The sequence below is a fragment of the Rhyacophila brunnea genome, unplaced genomic scaffold (assembly GCF_057557595.1).
Source record: "Rhyacophila brunnea isolate RB1 unplaced genomic scaffold, BYU_Rbru_1.0 scaffold_24, whole genome shotgun sequence".
Lineage (NCBI taxonomy): Eukaryota > Metazoa > Arthropoda > Insecta > Trichoptera > Rhyacophilidae > Rhyacophila > Rhyacophila brunnea.
This window is the reverse complement of record NW_028232904.1, coordinates 17,733,242-17,751,523: the sequence shown is the minus strand read 5'-3', so window position 1 is coordinate 17,751,523 and position 18,282 is coordinate 17,733,242. Positions and strand designations below refer to the sequence as shown.

The following is an 18,282-nucleotide window of genomic DNA, read 5'->3' as shown; positions in this document are numbered from 1 at the left end:
AAAATATTAGTAATGTACTGTAAACAGTTGTTTCACTAAAATTATCATAATGTTCTTATACACAATGCAAATAATTTATTCGTTACAATAACACAACTAATGTAAAATTTTAATAATTGTGTTTAATTTTATTAAAAATTTGTAGTGCTTGAATCAGTGCTGAATTTCTTTAGTATTTTTTTAGCAGTTTGTCGTGTGGAAACACCGAGTGACTTTCTACGCTTGTCTATTGGATTTAATGTCAAATGAAAATGTCAAAGAGGTGTAACCGAACTGTCAAAATTTGTTATTTTTTCAAATTTTATTATTAATATTAAGTAAAAATGGGCCCACCTCCCGTCGTAACGGGTCTGTCACCAAAAGAAGGACCACCCGGAACCAGGGTGACGATACGCGGCGAGTTTTTGGGAGTTAAAGCGAATGATTTACTAGGTACTACATATTACATTTCATTCTAAGTATTTTATTTATCTCAATATTTATATTTTATTGATTGGTTACATCGCCATTATGTCAAATTATCAATAGAGCAGAAGGAGTTAACGGTTTCAAATTACGGCTAGATCAAACTAGGTTATTCGAAAAACGCAGATTTTTCAATTTAGGCAAAAATGTTATTCCGTTGATGCCTTCGCACATCATTCATTCATTTACTTCAGCGTTTCTTAACCTTTTTGATCTGCGACCCAATTTAGGGCAATGATTTTGGTTCGCGACCCACGATAAAATAAATAAAATAGCACGAACTGACAAAAAATGCTTTTTTTAATAATACTAATGTCTTGTAAGTTAATTTGGTTTCAATGATTCATTATTTAAAACTTCACAATATAGTACACACTGTGGCTTGTCTACTCCGCGATCATTAATGCAGGCGAAACCTATCTCTAAAAATACTTCTTTGTATTCACGTTTTGCCATTGTGGGTAGAATAAATATTAAGAACTTTAATATAAGCAGACTATATAATAGTAACAGAGAAGAGAACTTCGTCTTGAAAGAAATTATTAGTTTTGACCACTGCAATAGCGTGAAACGTCAACGTTAAACAGTGTTGCCAGAATATTGTATTCAATACAATACTCTTGCCAGAGTATAAAATTTATAATTCAATATAATATTTATGAATATTGTTTTGTTCAGAATATTTCGCGACCCACTAAATATATCAACTGATCCAATTTTGGGTCGCAACACATAAGTTAAGAAACACTGATCTAAATACTTACTATACCCGGAACAAGTATGTTTACTGGAAGCCAGGCGGGAACAGCGAAAATTTTCATAGCTGATTTCAGCAAAATTCATGAATAATTCAAGAATGATAACCTAACCTAACCTAACAAATAATCCAGTATATCGGTTATTTTCAAAATTTGTTTGTCGCTGGCTTCCACTAAACAGACAAGAACCCTTTACCCTATTACATTCAAGCATTGAACCCCTTTCACTCGAAGCGTAGATTGCTTTTGTAGCATCACTGCAGGGCAACAGAATCTGTGTAGCTGTACTACTAGGATGCGGATTAATGCACTCTCTGTTGCCGTCCATATCGCATGTCCGTGCTATGTAAACCGGCGGTAATTGGTAAGGTGACACGTTTCATAACCATACAGAAGGACAGGTAGTACACACGCATCTGACAATTTAACTATGTCCTGCAGTTCTCGCAGTATCATTGTGCGGGTATACCCTGCAAAAGACAACCACATGACGCCGTTAATGGGCGGACAGCCTCTGACTCACATGTTTTAAGTCAGTGGTATAATACAAAAATCTACATAAAATTTATGAATGGAGAAATAAATCAGTACACATTTTTTATATAGTATAAAACTCCATTTATAAAATTATTGACATGATGAATGAACATTTTTCGAAAGTTTTCACATCTATTAAATCTATGACATCAATTCTAGCTTTTCTCATGTCTGTCTTTATTACTACAAGAAATTTTTACTGTTGGACGTCCAGATTTTTTGCACACATTTATGGAACATGAATCTAGCTAGAGGGAACATTGTTATTTACCATTCGGTCCATGCTGTGGTATTGAAATGACATGTTTGTTCGATTTACCCACTAATCCCATCACTATTGACATAACAGCATCCATTTTCTTTTTCAGGGGTCACAATATGCGGCAGCGATTGTCTTCTGTCTGCTGAGTGGAAAAGCAAGAACAAAATAGTGGCGAGGTCCGGTCCAGGAAAAGGCAGAGGCGACATAATCATCACAACACGATCCGGGGGCATAGGAACGTCCACTGTTCAGTTCAGAGGTTAGCATATTGTCGGAAGTGAATTATTTTTTCCCATGCTACAGGAATTTCATCGGTAGAATGAATACGGCTGATGTGTAACGAAAACTGTCATAGTCAATTCGAAATTCGATAAACAAAAAATATCCACCGTAGGTTAGCGTTGAACCATCAATATTTTGGTTGGCAACCTAGCCCACTACCAAATGCACCATTGAGGCATCAGCAAATCTGAAACATTCTGAGAACCAAGTAAATTGCTCGACCCTCATGGAAATCTCAATTATAACAAAACAGAAATTGCTGGCTGATACTTAATTTAGTACATCATGTATTGGAAGCATGTACAAACATTGGACAAACATCCTTAAATCAAATAAAATTAAATGTTTTTATAACAAAGTTTTTTGATTGACAACTTATTAGTTACTTGTTAAGCTATATTCTTTTTATCGTTCTACAAATGGCTTTAAACAGCTGTCAATATAAGTAATTCAAATACCATAATATTCATAAAAAAAATATTTTAAAACTTATATAATAGAGTTCTACCACCTAAACGCCAATTCAATTAACAAATAATGCCTAGAGCTCTTTTAAGTAATGTAATTTTTTTAGGCTACCATGAGTCTTATGGACCAATGAAAGAGAGCGCTGTGTGGGTGGAAGAGGGTGGCACAGCTCTCTCGTGGGGAAGGAGACCCCTATCCCCCGCTTCATACGCCCCCCCTGATCCCCTGGGGCTGTCCACGGAAGGCGATGAAAACAAATTCCCCGAGGACGATCTGCACGAGCTATTCCCCGATTGGTAACTAATATTATTTTGTTATTATCGATTGTAACAATAGCTTATAAACTATATAAATATTCCGTGGCGCCCCTGTAAATTACTCGCGGCATACTAGGTTGCCGCAGTGCACATTTTAGTAATCTCTGTACTAGTAAATACAATCAGCAACTAACTAATCAATCAATTACTAAAATATAAACTAAGAAAATATAAGGGAAGATTGTTTAGAAGTGGGGAAGAGTGGAGGTAGGCTGTGAAGATCTGACAAAAATAGTGCAAAAACAAAAAAAAATGTTTTTCTACTATGGTTTGGATTATGCAGGGTTTAATTGAATTTTAAAAACTAACCAACACCACCTACAATTTGTATTCTTAGTTCAATGAAACGAATAGGTGACAATATATTACTATTAATAATAAGTACGCGCGTTAACATCATTTTACTCCCTACTTCAATTATAGTTTGTCAATTTATGGCTACGGCCGTATGTTGTAGCTTAACCACTGGTGAATGCCAAAAGAAATAGCGTATTTCAAAAAAACACTACCTTATTCTTAGGTCAATAATTATTATAAAGCAATCATTATTCGTAGGATGTTTATCACACTTGAATGGTCAAAAACATAGCTTATAATTAATATCTTTAGAATTATCTTCGAATGTGTTAATCTTGCCCATTTTTTGAATAATAAAATGCCTAATTCTTGTCAAATTTGGGATCACAGAGATTATCAATATAAATTTTTATCGTAAATATTTCACTATAATAATGTCGACATAAATTATACTATTGGTTTTATAAATGCGTTTAAAAATTAATAAATGTAAAAAATCTTAACACCACTGCACAGCTATGTACCGAAATATGACTATATTCTAAAACATTAGAGCGAGAGGTTTAAAAGAATACTATTTTATGTAATAAAAATACTTTATGCAGTCATAAAATGTTTAAAATAAATATAAAGGATAATAAGGCTTCAAAATTATATAATTATATTATCTACAACATTTAAGAAATGTCCAGGATCATGCTTTGAAAATGCAATAAAAGCTCCATTTTGACCTAAGCTGAGAATGTCCGCCCTTAATTGACAGGTTCGAATTCCGTTCTGTACAACTATTTTTTTTATATGTATGTTTCTGGCATATTCTAAATTATGTATATTCAGAAACGAATTTTGTATTCTCATATATTGTGTTTTTTTAGTTCTGGCGATCTAGCAGCTGAGAATTTTCATCCTGGATGGTTTTTGTTGGAGCATCATCATGCTACAACATTTGAAGACTTGAAGGCTGGAACACTATTCTTGAAAAGAAAGGTCCTCATTACTATTTTTTTCCCTCCGATCAGTGACGAATAGAACATCGAAACTGTTGACACCTTTCGATACTGTGATTAAATTAGATGTAACCCTTGTCACTGGCAGATTCGTTTGTAGTGAACTTCACACTATTATCAACGTCATCTGTCTAAAACCACAAGCATTCCAACACAATCTTAGATTCACTCAAATAGTCAATCCTATAAACAGCTGATCGTTTAATCATGCCGATTGCCTTATGAAATATTAAAAACTGTACATACAGTTAAACCCCGATCTACCGTTCTCGCATAAACCGTTTTCCGGCACGGATCGTTCATTTCTGAAAGTCCCGCCAAACACCCATTAAAACAATGTTAAATAATCCCGCATTAACCGTTCCCCGTCGTTTTGTACCTCTTGGGTACCACTGGATGACTAGATTTGTTCAACTATTGTCCCTTCTTCGAGCTATGTTTCCAGCCCATTTCCATTTGAGGCCTTTAGCGAACTCTATTACATCGCAAACCCTTGTCTGTTTCCTCTTTTTGTCCTTTCGCGTTATGCCCAGCATGCACCTCTCCATACCATGCTGTGCTACTCTAAGTTTATGGATCTCTCTTTTACTTAGGGTCCATGATTCACCCGCATTTGTGATATGGGAAGCACACACTGGTTGAATACTTTACACTTTAGGCACAGTGGGAGGTCACTTTTAAAGACATTATTCAGGCGGCCAAAAGCATTCCAACCCAGCTTTACTTACAAGCTCAGCTTTACTCAGCTTTGCAAACAATTTCATCAAATATACATCCATCTATAGACCCAGATAGATGTAGTTTTTCACCTGTTCGAGCTGAGTATCATTGACGAGGATCTCTTATTGGTCCACAGAGCAGTTGAACATGACTTTCATCTAATATATATATACGTCTGTATAAGTTCACTTATATACATAAATATGACTAAGCACAAAGCCTTTAGCTGAAAGCTTCTATACTATATTTTGAAGAATATATTTGGATGTGCCTATGTACCGTCGCGTCGGTTTTCCTTTATAAAAATTCACACGCGCAGTCGGAATTCGACAAAATTTGGACACTAGACGGAGACCGATGAGCCGGAGTGCGTGGTCGGGTCTCGAATTTCAGTATATATCTATATATATATATATAAAAATGAATCTCTGCAGTTGTTGTGCGCACACCTGCGAAGGTTTCTGAATTAGAAAAACCACTTTTTCTTCTTCTTCATTCTATCTTCTTTTATTCGTATGGTTCTTATACCATTCATTCGATTGCAATGAAACTTTCGTCAGTTGTTGTGTGCACACCCGCACTTAAAAAACATACTATATGTTCAGACATAATTTAAAAATTAGCATTTATATTTTAGGTTGACGTCCAGAAAGAAGGACAGTTAAGTTTTTTAAAGGCTAACACTGGAAGCGTGATGGACCAATTGGACGCCCTCATATTGCTCAAGGATCGGTTTGAAATCGATGTCAGAGAAGGCGGGAAAGAACCTTTGATAAAGTTGGAATCTGCCATTGAAGGTAACTAAATATCCGTGTGTGGCGTGAATATGTTGATAAGAATAAAAACATCAATTCTTAGGGGAGCTATTTGTAACGTTGGTATTCTGTGGTAAATCAGACTATCGATGGTCTAATGTCAATACCCCGTATCTGACCTATATGACGAAAATTACTTTTTGATGTACTAAATACAACAAAAATACTTCCCATCGACTGCAAAATTCCTGTATCTGTAGTTATTTTTACAAAAATGATACAGCCATTTTAGTAATTTCCCCTATCTTGAACATTGCAGGAATAAACCTGTAATAGCCCGTATCTTGCCTCTACGCTGTCAAGCGTGTTGCATGACGTGTGTTGAATTCAGCTTCAAAATGTCACTTTCGAATTATTTAAAAGTTAAAACAGTAAGTAATATAACAAATATGTATGGATGTGGATGTCTGTCTTCATATATATATCACATTTTATTGGATGTTATCATAATTTGCTTTACCACTTTTTACGTTACGGGTTATTGGCATGCTATGTAGTTACAACATGTGTGTGCTATTAACAGTCAGATACAGTGATACCAGATGAAAGTCTCCCACAGGAGACCACCTCAAAGGACGGACCGAACCATCAACTTTCCCATACCCCTCAGCCTACGTCCACTCTTCGCGGTTCTCGCAAACCTCGGCCGAGCGAAGCCCGCCTCAAAGAATCGGAAATTCAAATTCGTCAGTGCCCCGCCAAACCACAGACGCGGCCTGTCAAAAACGGTCGCTCGCACCGCCACTAGTCAATTTGTCGGTAAAACATAGAGTGCGTTAATGCCGGCAATCTGACAGTGGGACGCGCGCGAAAAGCTCTCTCTTGTATCAGACATTGACCAGCCAGGATCTCTTCTCTCTTGCCTCGGACGCGGAGCCACAAGCGTCTGCAGCCCAGCCAGCATTTCCCGCCAAAAAGACTGAATCGCCACGCCGCAAGCGCTGACTCTCACCTCGGATGCCAAGCATCAATCAGCAGCCCAGCCGCGATACCACGTTTGCAGCCCGCCAAAGCGCCAATTACCGACCACCAACGACAATACCCTGTATCAAATACGATAAAATATACCAGCCTCGACACCATACACCATGCGTTTCTGTCTCCCACCCCCGCTTTGACCTTGACATTATCACGGCCTGCCATTTCCGCTTAAGAGCGCGTAGAAGGCCGGTGATAACAGGATATTAAATAATTAGGTTTTTTAGCTTCCTGCACAATTTGTACAAAGTCACTTATGGAATAATAACATTAGGCCATCGTTATATGCTTTTAGATGATTTTAAATTTTAATAAAATGCTTGTAAATTCTCAACAAACTAAAATTTAAAAACATTCCTGATTTACCACAGAACACCAACCTTACTAAGAACTGCCCTAAGAATAAATATTTTTAGATTTATCAACATATTCATGCCATACACAGATATAATAATATATGTATATATAAAACTAATCTAGGGCACTATCGTCATAAGAATTTAATGGAACTGTCTTGTTTTCTTTCCTCTTTTACATTAAGGCGATACTTCAGTGAAACGGCAAATAATTTTCAACTATAGGCACGACAAAATTTTGGACTCGCTGGCAGTCTAAGAGCTAACGTCGAGGTTTCAATACGTCATTTTGTTTCGTGATGGCGACGGGGGTATTAATTCTTAAATCGTGTAAAGATGACTAAAAACGTTACCCATTTACTTTAAAAAGAAAACATGTCAATGAATATATTATTATTGTTACTAATAGAACAATAAACAAAACATTAAATGGACGCATGTTGGATTTATATGACAAATAATATTTCGGTCGGCATGCGTCATTTGCACCCGCAATCCGCGCATCGCCTAGCCACGATCTTTTTAGACCATGCCTCAACTGAGGTATAGCCTTAAGTTGCTCCAAAATTTACCACTCATAACTGGACGACTGTATTTTTTTTCTTATATTGTTTGTGTTATCATACATACATACATATCTGTTTATCTTTTTTAATCAATTTTTATTAGCTCTTCCGCTGTATTTTTCATAACTGATAACATCAACTAAATTATTAACAAGTTGTGTCGAGTTTGTTTGTGTGAGACCTTTAACATTCCAATAAAACTCAATTCTCAATACTTATTGCAGAATCAATGGTGGAAGCCAACAAACTGTTTGACGAAGTGCTGGCAAGAAAAGACAAGGCGGATTCCACGAGAGCCGCTCTAACCATCCTCACCAGATACAAGTTCCTCTTCCAACTGCCTGGAAACATCGATAAAAACATCATCAAGAAAGATTACGATCTGGTCATCAATGATTATGCGAGGGCCAAGAATTTGTTCGGGAAAACCGAAGTCGCAGTGAGTTATGATTCTATCTGCCCAGGGGCTTTAAATAGTAAATCCGGCACGGGATATTATATAATATGACATTATATTGTGTACAATGAGGCAAAGGTTTGAAAATAGGTGCAAATCCTTTTACAAGTGCGGTTGTCATTAGCACCAAAAAGTAAAAACAAAGATTGCTACAAATAAGCTGTTTAAATTTCAATTGCCAACATATAACTTATTAATTTTACTCTGGCTACCACGTTAACCGGTTCTATGCCTTCAGCGAGTTTTCTCGCTCTATGAGGCCATGATTGACAGGCTGCATATTAGAGGTGAGTTGGAAATACTGTCACCAGTTTGTGTACTCGTTGTAAGTCTCGGATGAAACTACCAATACTCGTGGCAATACGTGTGGCCCAATAAACTTGTACGAACGCATGCTATGATATTGCGAGTCGCTCACTAGTTGGTAAACTTTCAATACTATTGACATTAAATGTGCGCGAGCGAGATAGCACTCGAATACAAGTACTTACCTATATTTTAATTTATTAGTCTGTACTCGAATGACATAATCTTATGTATGAACAATAGGTCATAAATTTTGTATAATTGGCAGCACATTCCCTAGGGAATGTGGTGAGGTGAAGTCACAGGTTGTTATATTTATATGTTTAAAATCATTGTATATTCATTTTATCTTAACAAGAATATTATAACCTAACATAAAAACAACTAATCAATTTAAAATGTGTTTAAAATTTTATAATAAATGGGACATTTCGAAAAGCCGAGCTCAGTGTATTTTTGCGATTCTAGTATTAAAGCCGATATTTCAATTACTAGGAAGTATTTTGGAACAAGTTTCGAAACTAAGTATTTTTTATACTGGTAGTAAGTATACTTAGTCTTCAAAATCGACCAGTTTTCCCACCTCTACTGCACATACAAATTTCGTAAATTACCCTATTCGACTTTAAACTCAAATTACTAGCCATTGTCGATTGATTTGCATAATCTAAAAAATTAAACACACAGTGACATTTGTTTGAATAATTATGAAATACTAAGCCACAAATTATCGGTATTAGAGTGATTTTAGTAAAGCATCGCTGTACATTCAACGTGTGTCGTTAAAAATCTGCGGCCTTTCAGATACTGCCATAGTAATATCGTGAGGCATAGAAAAAGTTAAAAATGTTAATGCTCAACAAGTGATTTAATACTAACATTTCATTCAAGAGCTTGTCTTGTTGTAGCCGAACTCTTTGGATTTAACTTAATTGGCTACCACCTTTTTTGAAGATTTTCAAAACCGTACTCGGCGAAGTAGAGAAGCGCATCGAGAACCTTCGCACGATTCTACACACGAAGCTACAGAAGAATCCCATCTCGGTGGAGGAGCAGAAGCATCTTATACGGTCCCTCATGAACCTGGAGTGGACGGGAGATGCGGCGTGGGATGCCATCACTAGCCGCTGCGACTACATCTCCGCCCAGATCACGCACACTAGGGACTATCACGTCAAGCTCGAAGCTTCCGATGATGAACAAGGTTCTATTTTACTATATCTTATAACAAATCCTATCCATGTTCTGTTACAAAAAGTGATAAAAATACTTTGTATTTTTCTAATTTTAATTCAATTTTTAAGAGGAAGCTTAGTGCTAAAGGCGGTATCTAGCTAGCATCAGAGTATGCGAGTCGATGTCGAGTCGAAGTATGTAATTAAATTCATTGTTCTGTTTGTTACATCTTAAAGTGTTTTCGTCAATCAGAGATAAATTAATTCATCTAAAATCTACTGAATTTTTAAAATTTTCTTCATCTATCAACACTGGCATGTTCTATCGGCATTCGAACAATATTTTGGATTGACATTTATTTTGTGCCAGTACATTGGTAACCATGGTAGTCTTCTCATTTATACTATAATACAATCTTCTTTTAAATTTTTGCCACTTCCATCAACGTAATAAAACAGTTTCACCAACTGCACCATTATTTTCTTATTACTAATGATAAATATTGGTTTCAGGCAAACATCACAAAGGGTCAAAGGGAGGCCCGGCCGGGGATTGGTGGCCGGCTCGAGTGTCCCTTTGCGGAGCGCTGTGCCCCCTGGTGATGGAGTGCATGCCTCACCTCTGGAAGTTGGGACAAAGCTACTTCTGCGGTGAGCTCAGAGGTGACAGGCACCAGGACAAGCAGGACAAATTTAAGGTGATCCTTATCTATTAGTTTCTCTTGTGATCTTTCAACTCTATGCCTAATATGCTCCTTTCCATGCCATGTTGCACTACTCTCCATTGAATCTATATTATATAGATGGCAGTGGAGAAGAGTGGAGTCAGGCTGTTAAAATCCGACATAAATAGTGCACACTGAACTTTGTCAGTCAGACACATTTCATTGAACTAAGACTTATAGACTTGTTAGTTTTTAAAATTCAATTAAACCCTGCCAAATCCAAGCCATAGAAAATGTCAAACAACATTTCGTCAGCTGAATGCAGAACTATTCTAACTCACATTTGAAATATTTTGCAGAAAGGTTTTTTGAAACAACCTACTTCAGTTATTTATTATTTATATGGACAAGTGTATGCACCATTTTTTTCATCAATAATCCTACTAAAATATGATCCATCCATTTATCCATAAAGATAATAAATAATTTCAGTAAGTTGTTTCAAAAAACTCTCCTCAAAAATTTCAAATGTAAGTTAGAATAGTTCTGCATTCAGCTGACGATTTATTTGTCTATAAAATATCGAAAAATATGCTATTAACCAATGACATTATTAATGGACAACGCACTCAATACAGTAGCTAGCAAGTAAATTCACGCATAGCGACAATCGCACATGTATAGGTAGACGTCACACAATTTCCATTATGCGATATCACGCATCAGGAATTCATAGCAATATCACCTTTATTGTAATGGCATTAGAACAGTGTTTCTAGTGTCAATCAATATTCATTTGAGCGACCCGAACCATTCAGCAGACCCAACAAAAAGCATCGGGAATTTATAGTAATATCACCTTTATTGCATTGGCGTTAGAACAGATTATGCCATTCGGCAGATTCGAAAAAAAAGTGAGTGTCATTTTTTTTCCAGATGCTTCGTCCATATTAATGTCATTGCTATTAACCCACGATGGCCGCGCGGCTTAAGTGTTGGCTTATATTGTGTTTTCTATTGTTAAAGTACTGTCAATATTGTTTATTAAGGAAGCCATTGGAATTCATGTAAACGATTGATTTATTGAGGAAGTCGCATGGAAATGTGCTTAATCTTAGAAAAGAATGATATTAAACCCAGAGAAACGTTCCAATGTTCCAATATATCAAAAGTTCAACCTTCTCTTGTTCCGTTTAAATCTTGAATAAATTGAATTGTATAGAGATGGAGTTTTAAATCAATAGATAAAATTCACTAAAGGTGAATGGGACATTGCTAATGCCAATGAAAGCCTACGGTTTATAACAGAGGTGGCCACAGTTTTTTTTCTACGGACGGCTAGTTGATAAAATTATTTATGGCAATCGACTGATGTCACTTGTAATTATATCATGCGAGAACCATAAAAACCCAATTTTTATACATATAAAAAATAACGATACGAAAAAATCGAATTAATGACAATAATATTATAATTATTACGTATTTCACTTCTAAAAAAATTAAATACACATTAACTGTAATTTCGACATAGTTACACAATTTACCTGTATAATATTGAATATTAGAAATCTTAAAATTTTTTTTTTTTTAACCGAAACTTTGCATTGCATATTTTCAGCAATTTCATCATATTGTACATAATATGAAGTTACAGCTAGACGTAAGCACGCAGTCAAATTATTTTTAGTCAATCGTGAGCGATGCTACGTTTTGATTGAATTCATCGAAGAGAAAGCCGATTCGCACCGATATGTGCAGCCAAAAAAGCAAGTTAAATATGCTGCAACTTTCCAAAGATGTGGATATTTGTTTTCACAAATTAAGCTCCAAAAATTATCAAGACATACAGCTCTGGCTTTCAGGACCACATCGCATTTTAGTGTCAAAATTTCTCCTTGAAGTGTGGCAAAGTGTGTAGAATCGATATCTAATAAAACACTAATTTTTATGGCTATTTATTTATTATTATATGTCCACAATCGTCGCACTGGCCATCCCTGGTTTATAAGATAGTTGATATCAAATAATATAATAAGAATATCAAATCTATCTAACCCAGTAATTTTGGTTTCAGAGAATGATCTTGGCATCCATAGAACTATTCAGCCGCACTCTACGAGGTGCTCTACTCCCACAAACCCTGGAAAGATCGGCATCCGCAGAAAAGTCAATGTGGAGCACCCACACTGCCCCAAATCTCTGCAACTGGCTAGCCCATTGCCTGCGGGACGTGAGGGGAACCTACAGTTCTCTCATGCGGCTAGACTTGCCATCGGAAGCCCTGGATATAGTGGGGAACCTCATCCATGACCTCCGACTGCATTGCATGATCGGTTTGCTAAAGCAGGCCAACGAATTCGTTAAGGCCTTCCATAAGAAAGAGCTCTGGAAGGTGGAGTTTGATCCTCATCATGGCGGTATCACAGAATTGGTAAGATGCAGATACGTCGAAAAAAACCGTCTCAGTCAGACTTCTGACCTTTAAAATATTAGAAGTGAAGCGGAGAGGGGGATCATTGACTAACGTTTAAATTACTCATTAACAGTTTCGCTGCCTAGTATATATAATATAGAATTGACCCCATGTGCCAATCCACGAAAACGTAAAAATTAGGTCATGGTAGATGAAACCAAGTGATGACTATATTCATAATATTTTTTTAGTAGATAAACATGTCAATACCAGTGGCGGCCGGTGATTTTTTGGATTGTAATTTTTGAGGGTGCGCTGGAAACCTACCTTATTGAAAAATGAAATCAATTCGGCGTTATTTTTGATTTGACAAAACGTTATTGACATTTGGGAAATTACCTGTATATTTTATATTTTTAATAAAACATGTTGCGAGTTACTTAAATCTTTATTGGATTTGTTTTAAGAAACGATTGCATCTCTTATAGTAGATAAATACCTCTTACTTTCAACGTAAGCCATCTTATTCTATATAAGTACATTATCTTTAGCAATTTGTACACTGTATGAATAATGATTATTATGAAACTGCACTTTGTGAAATAGTAGTATTAAGATTTATTAGCTTATCACTAGAATTCATGAATCAATAATTTTCTATACCTATTATAAATAACCGACATCATTTCACATTTAGTCAACACACAGGATAATGAAATATTAATTTTCCAGAAATGCGGTAGGTACCAAAATTATTTTTATCTTCATTGATGTAATTTGCAGTACACATAAATCAAAATATCTTACCGACATTCTATTATATTTCTTATCCATTTTAAATTTAAAAAATAATGAATTCTATTGTATTTAGTTTAACAGGCATTTTACATACGAGATTGCTAAATATGATACTAAACATAATTTGAGCGTGAAGTCGCGGCGTCTATAATAACACACCATAATTCAAATCTGTAATTGCTCTCTACTCAGAACAATATGATGTCATTTTACCCGGTCGGCGCTCGATATTCTGGAACTTACGCATGGCGTAAATGATTAGCACGGTTTAAGTTGTTTTATAATGTCTTTAGTTAATACTAAGCTTTGGGTTCATTTTAAGTAAACAAAATTATTGCCGGAGCGCAAACGATTTCAGCGAGGATGACGTACACGGTGCATAGTGCCTGTATTATCGCCGATTGGGAATGTGGTCGCATCGGTTTGTGGTTTGCATTACAATAAGTGAGCGATAATATTAAAAACCTATGAAGAAAAAATATGATTTACGATGTTGAACGATGTTTCATAGCAATGCAAGCAGTGCGGTGCACTTGCATGATGTTAGACCAGCCGCCGCTGGTCAATACGGCAGTAAAATATAATGTCACCGGTCGAGCCGGGCGGCACCGCTCTTGAACTGTATTTGTTATAAATAAGTTATGTTATAACAAGTCGTAAATTATAAAATTTTTCACAGTACTTACACATTGAAAACATTCAAGTGGGTTTTGTGAATGAAGGCCCTTGTAAAATGCTCGAAAATATATGCTGTTAATTGCATTACTATTTTGTCCCGCATCTGCTACAAACCGCAAACATTTCAATCAATTTTAGATTCACACACAACAGTAAATTCCATAAATTTTTATTATCGTTTACGTAATATGACATTATTATACTAGTCCAGTCAATGAATATATTGTAGAGTGCATGGAATATGTCACCATTTTTGACTTCAGGACAGGAAAGCTAATTAAATTTCCTATAAAATTGTTTCTATACATATTTGTCAAATTGTCAATTTGCCCATTTGCTCGTTGGCTGCCAATTATCGATTTTCAATAACGTATATCTCTGAAACCGTTGGAAATTTAAATTGCAATTACTCCATAACATGATTTCGAGACACTTGGAAGTAACCCCACAATATATATAAATGCCGGACTTATTGTTCAATTCTATGTTGTCTTTGTTATTCATTAATAATCTACCAACTGAGATATGTATTGGAATATCATAATTGAATACGTGTATCTATTAATTAAGGCGCTAAGTACCAAAAAAATAAAAACTGACATTTTTATAGAAAAAAGTTCTACATACCAACGACAATAACTTCAACTATAGTCTAAGTGCCTCAAGCAAGTCAAAAAAATACAGCAAAATAATGAAACTTGTCGACGTTGTAAGTCCGTTGCCGTTTTTTATTTATAATGGTGTAAGTATCACTGCAGTGGTCAATGGCATTCAATATAAAATAGCTGACGATGGTGAGTTGACACTTGCGAGTTCTTAATACCTAAAATTATAGAAGCTGCCGTGATTGCTTCACACTGTAAAACTACATTTTTCAAAAGGTCTGCTTCATGAAATTTTACTGCAATGACTCAATATTTTGTAACTACAGGCAATACTACTTTTTGGTACTTAGAGCCTTATTTAATACACGTATTCATATGATCTAACTTTGTTTTCAAATGTGTATTTCTATTCCAGCCCGGCCTATTGGAGAAGACCATATACGATGTAATGATTGTCATAAAGGAGTCTGTATTGGTTTCGTGTCCTCGGGAGAAATTACTGTTCGATACGGCGTCCGTTGCCAGCAGTCACTTGAGTGGGCACATCCAAGATATTTTCATGACGTTTACCAAGACTCTGGAAAAATTGGCATTCAGTCACGATGAGCAGGTGAGGATTGCAAAATGTTTTTTTAAATAGACTTGCAGTTTGCAAAAATATTGAGGTTTGCTATACACGAGAACACAATACAAAATCAATTCAGCACTCAAAATAGAAACTTTTACAAACCGGTGCGCTCGTTAATTTACATACCTACATTGGACAGACTAATATCATATCGATGGCTCAGTTCTATAGTGCTACAGCTAGGAATTAGTAGTTTTGAGTAATGGCTGATCAAAGTTTTGACTCACCTATACTGACCTATAGAAAAGCGACAAAAACAACGACCCTACGAGGACAACTAGTAAATTTTTCGAGTTTAAATTTTGTGGAACTCAAGAGGAACGATATACGAATATAATGGCTAACATAACTCAAAGCTTGAAATTTTTTACTTATCGTACTATGGAACTGAGCCATCGATATGTCTTTAACGTGTTGACCACGGAGCATTTAATGACTATTTAAGTACCGCATTTAAATAACATGCTAATTATATCGATTGGCCAAATAATGAGGGCACAACAGGTGTGCCGTCCGCGTGGAAAGGATTAAACTTTAATTATGCAACTGAAGATTTAGGCAGTCAAATGTTGTTAATGTTGTAGGCAAAAAAACTGATTTTGAAATATACTATCAAAGATTGTATTATTCTCTTTTTTCCCTTTATCTGCTACCCATGAGCACTGCATGATCTGCCTATCCACACCAGACATCACAGCTTTCTACTTATAAATAATGTATTATAGCGCCTGTACACGTGCATGGATTTACTGGCACCAATAGTGTGTATTTTAAACTATCGCGATAATTACTGTTTACACGTAAAAGTGCTGACTGTTTCTCCAATCTCATTCTTTAAGCGTAAGCGAGACGCGATGTTATCATTGTAAGGTGCTATTTAACAGGTTTGTAAATAATCGGTAAACATCAAAATGTTCTGTGCGGTGTAGTTCGTATTTCTTCCGGCAGATTCGCCACTATTGTTCTACTGCTCATCCGCCATGCAAGTACCAATTATTATTGTGTGAAAATTCAGAAGCTTCGAAAATTTTTTAACCCATATCCAAAATACAAGTGTAGCACATATTATTAAACATTTAATTTAATTATTTATTTACATTAAATACATTTTTAATTTTAAGAGCGCTAGTCTCGTGGATCCCACAAAATGGAACTGTACTCCAGTCTATTTTGAGCCTTGAATCATTTGCAGCTAATTTAAGTGGTACATAGTCCATAAGTCCTTTTTTAAACTTCAATTTCATATAGTTATGCTCCATCTAGTAAAGATGTGTTGAGAAATAATAATGATAAATTTATCAAATTTTATTTCAGGACTACGGCCAATCTCCGTTGTCGGTTGTCCTGGGTTCTCCGGAGATGATGATTATCAGTAGTCAGCTGCGGGAGCTGGAAGGGCACGACGCCCCCCACTCTTCTACCCCCCTCTGGCAGCACCGCTTGCTCATTACCCTCTCCAACTGCCATTACACTTCCGATTGCGTGTTGCCCAGGATTATCAGCTTCTTTGACAAGTGAGTGATTGGTTGTCGTCTTCTCTACTCATTTCATTTCTAAGAGCCTGATGCATAGAATGTTAACGTTATGTAAAACTATTTAGTTATTAACACTATGCATAGTAGTTGACAAGGTAACGTTGCTTTCCGCGATTAAAAGTCGAGCCATTTTTTAAATTATGATTTTGCGTAGATTATTAAAATATTTTTTAATTGATACAATGGTAAACGTATCTCCTCTGCATAATATGAATTGAATAATCATAAATTAATAGTTAATATTATTATAAACTTTACTATTTCAATAAATGTAGATACATATTGTGGATACAGTATCCCTAGTATTTGGACAACACTACTAAAATTGCAAGTATTGCAACACTACGTCAGTTGATGCATGCGTACAAAAATGTCAAACTGGTTTCAATAGTCTGAATAACATAATAACACATTTTTAATATTGCTAGTTTTTCATGTTTGTGTAGATAATCGATAGTCAAATCAATTTTGCTTTGTCCGAAACAAGTCAATGACATTGAATAGTTTATACTTCTTTTGACATACAGTATAACCCCTATTTTACGTTTTTTAAGGGACTGAAAAAAAAACAATTGGAGGGAAAATGTAAAAGGGGGGTATTAAAAAAAAGAACATTTAAATTTTATGTTTCTAAAAAAATAACGTTTTATTAAAAAACAACATTCAATTTAAATTTTTAATGAAATTTTTTTTATTTTTTATTAAAAAAATCATGTATATTACTTAGTTTGTTGCATTTTTGTTTTTTTGTTATGTAATTCTCTTTCAAGGCTATATAAACATTTAAAAGTGTCATCTTGAATATCAGCAAAGCTTGTAAAGTAGGTTTTTAAACCCTCGATGAACCTCATTGCTTCTACTTTTGTTGGAATATCAACCTCTTCTTCATCAGACAGTTCTTCAGCAGACAAGTCTGCTAAATGACTGTCAACAATGTCAGCAACTTCCACCAAGTCTGATGTCATAACATTGGAGTCTGGAAAATGAATAATAATCGAACCGAAAGCAATATGAAATAAATAAACCGCGAACTTGTAACTTGTAAGACTGATGACAGAAAAATGACAGACGGAGTGTATACAAAACACAAACACGATGCCAAAAGAAAAGATGGCGACCAATGGACCAATCACCTTGTTATGCGCCGAACTCGGGCCAATCACAGCGTCGCTCGCCGACCAATCACCATGC

At 35.6% G+C, this 18,282-nt stretch overlaps 1 protein-coding gene across 1 annotated transcript in view; it reads left to right on the top strand.

Annotated features, from left to right (window-relative positions):
• The first annotated feature begins 237 nt into the window (after positions 1–237).
• The window catches only part of Sec5 (exocyst complex component secretory 5), a 28,119-nt gene continuing 10,074 nt past the window's right edge, over positions 238–18,282 (top strand). The window contains exons 1-11 of the mRNA XM_085951274.1: positions 238–432; positions 2,129–2,281; positions 2,879–3,068; positions 4,262–4,373; positions 5,751–5,910; positions 8,053–8,267; positions 9,546–9,795; positions 10,280–10,464; positions 12,509–12,865; positions 15,344–15,538; positions 16,871–17,070. Coding sequence (XP_085807400.1) covers positions 324–432; positions 2,129–2,281; positions 2,879–3,068; positions 4,262–4,373; positions 5,751–5,910; positions 8,053–8,267; positions 9,546–9,795; positions 10,280–10,464; positions 12,509–12,865; positions 15,344–15,538; positions 16,871–17,070 — 2,126 coding nt within the window. The 5' untranslated portion in view covers positions 238–323. The remainder of the gene's footprint in view (positions 433–2,128; positions 2,282–2,878; positions 3,069–4,261; positions 4,374–5,750; positions 5,911–8,052; positions 8,268–9,545; positions 9,796–10,279; positions 10,465–12,508; positions 12,866–15,343; positions 15,539–16,870; positions 17,071–18,282) is intronic.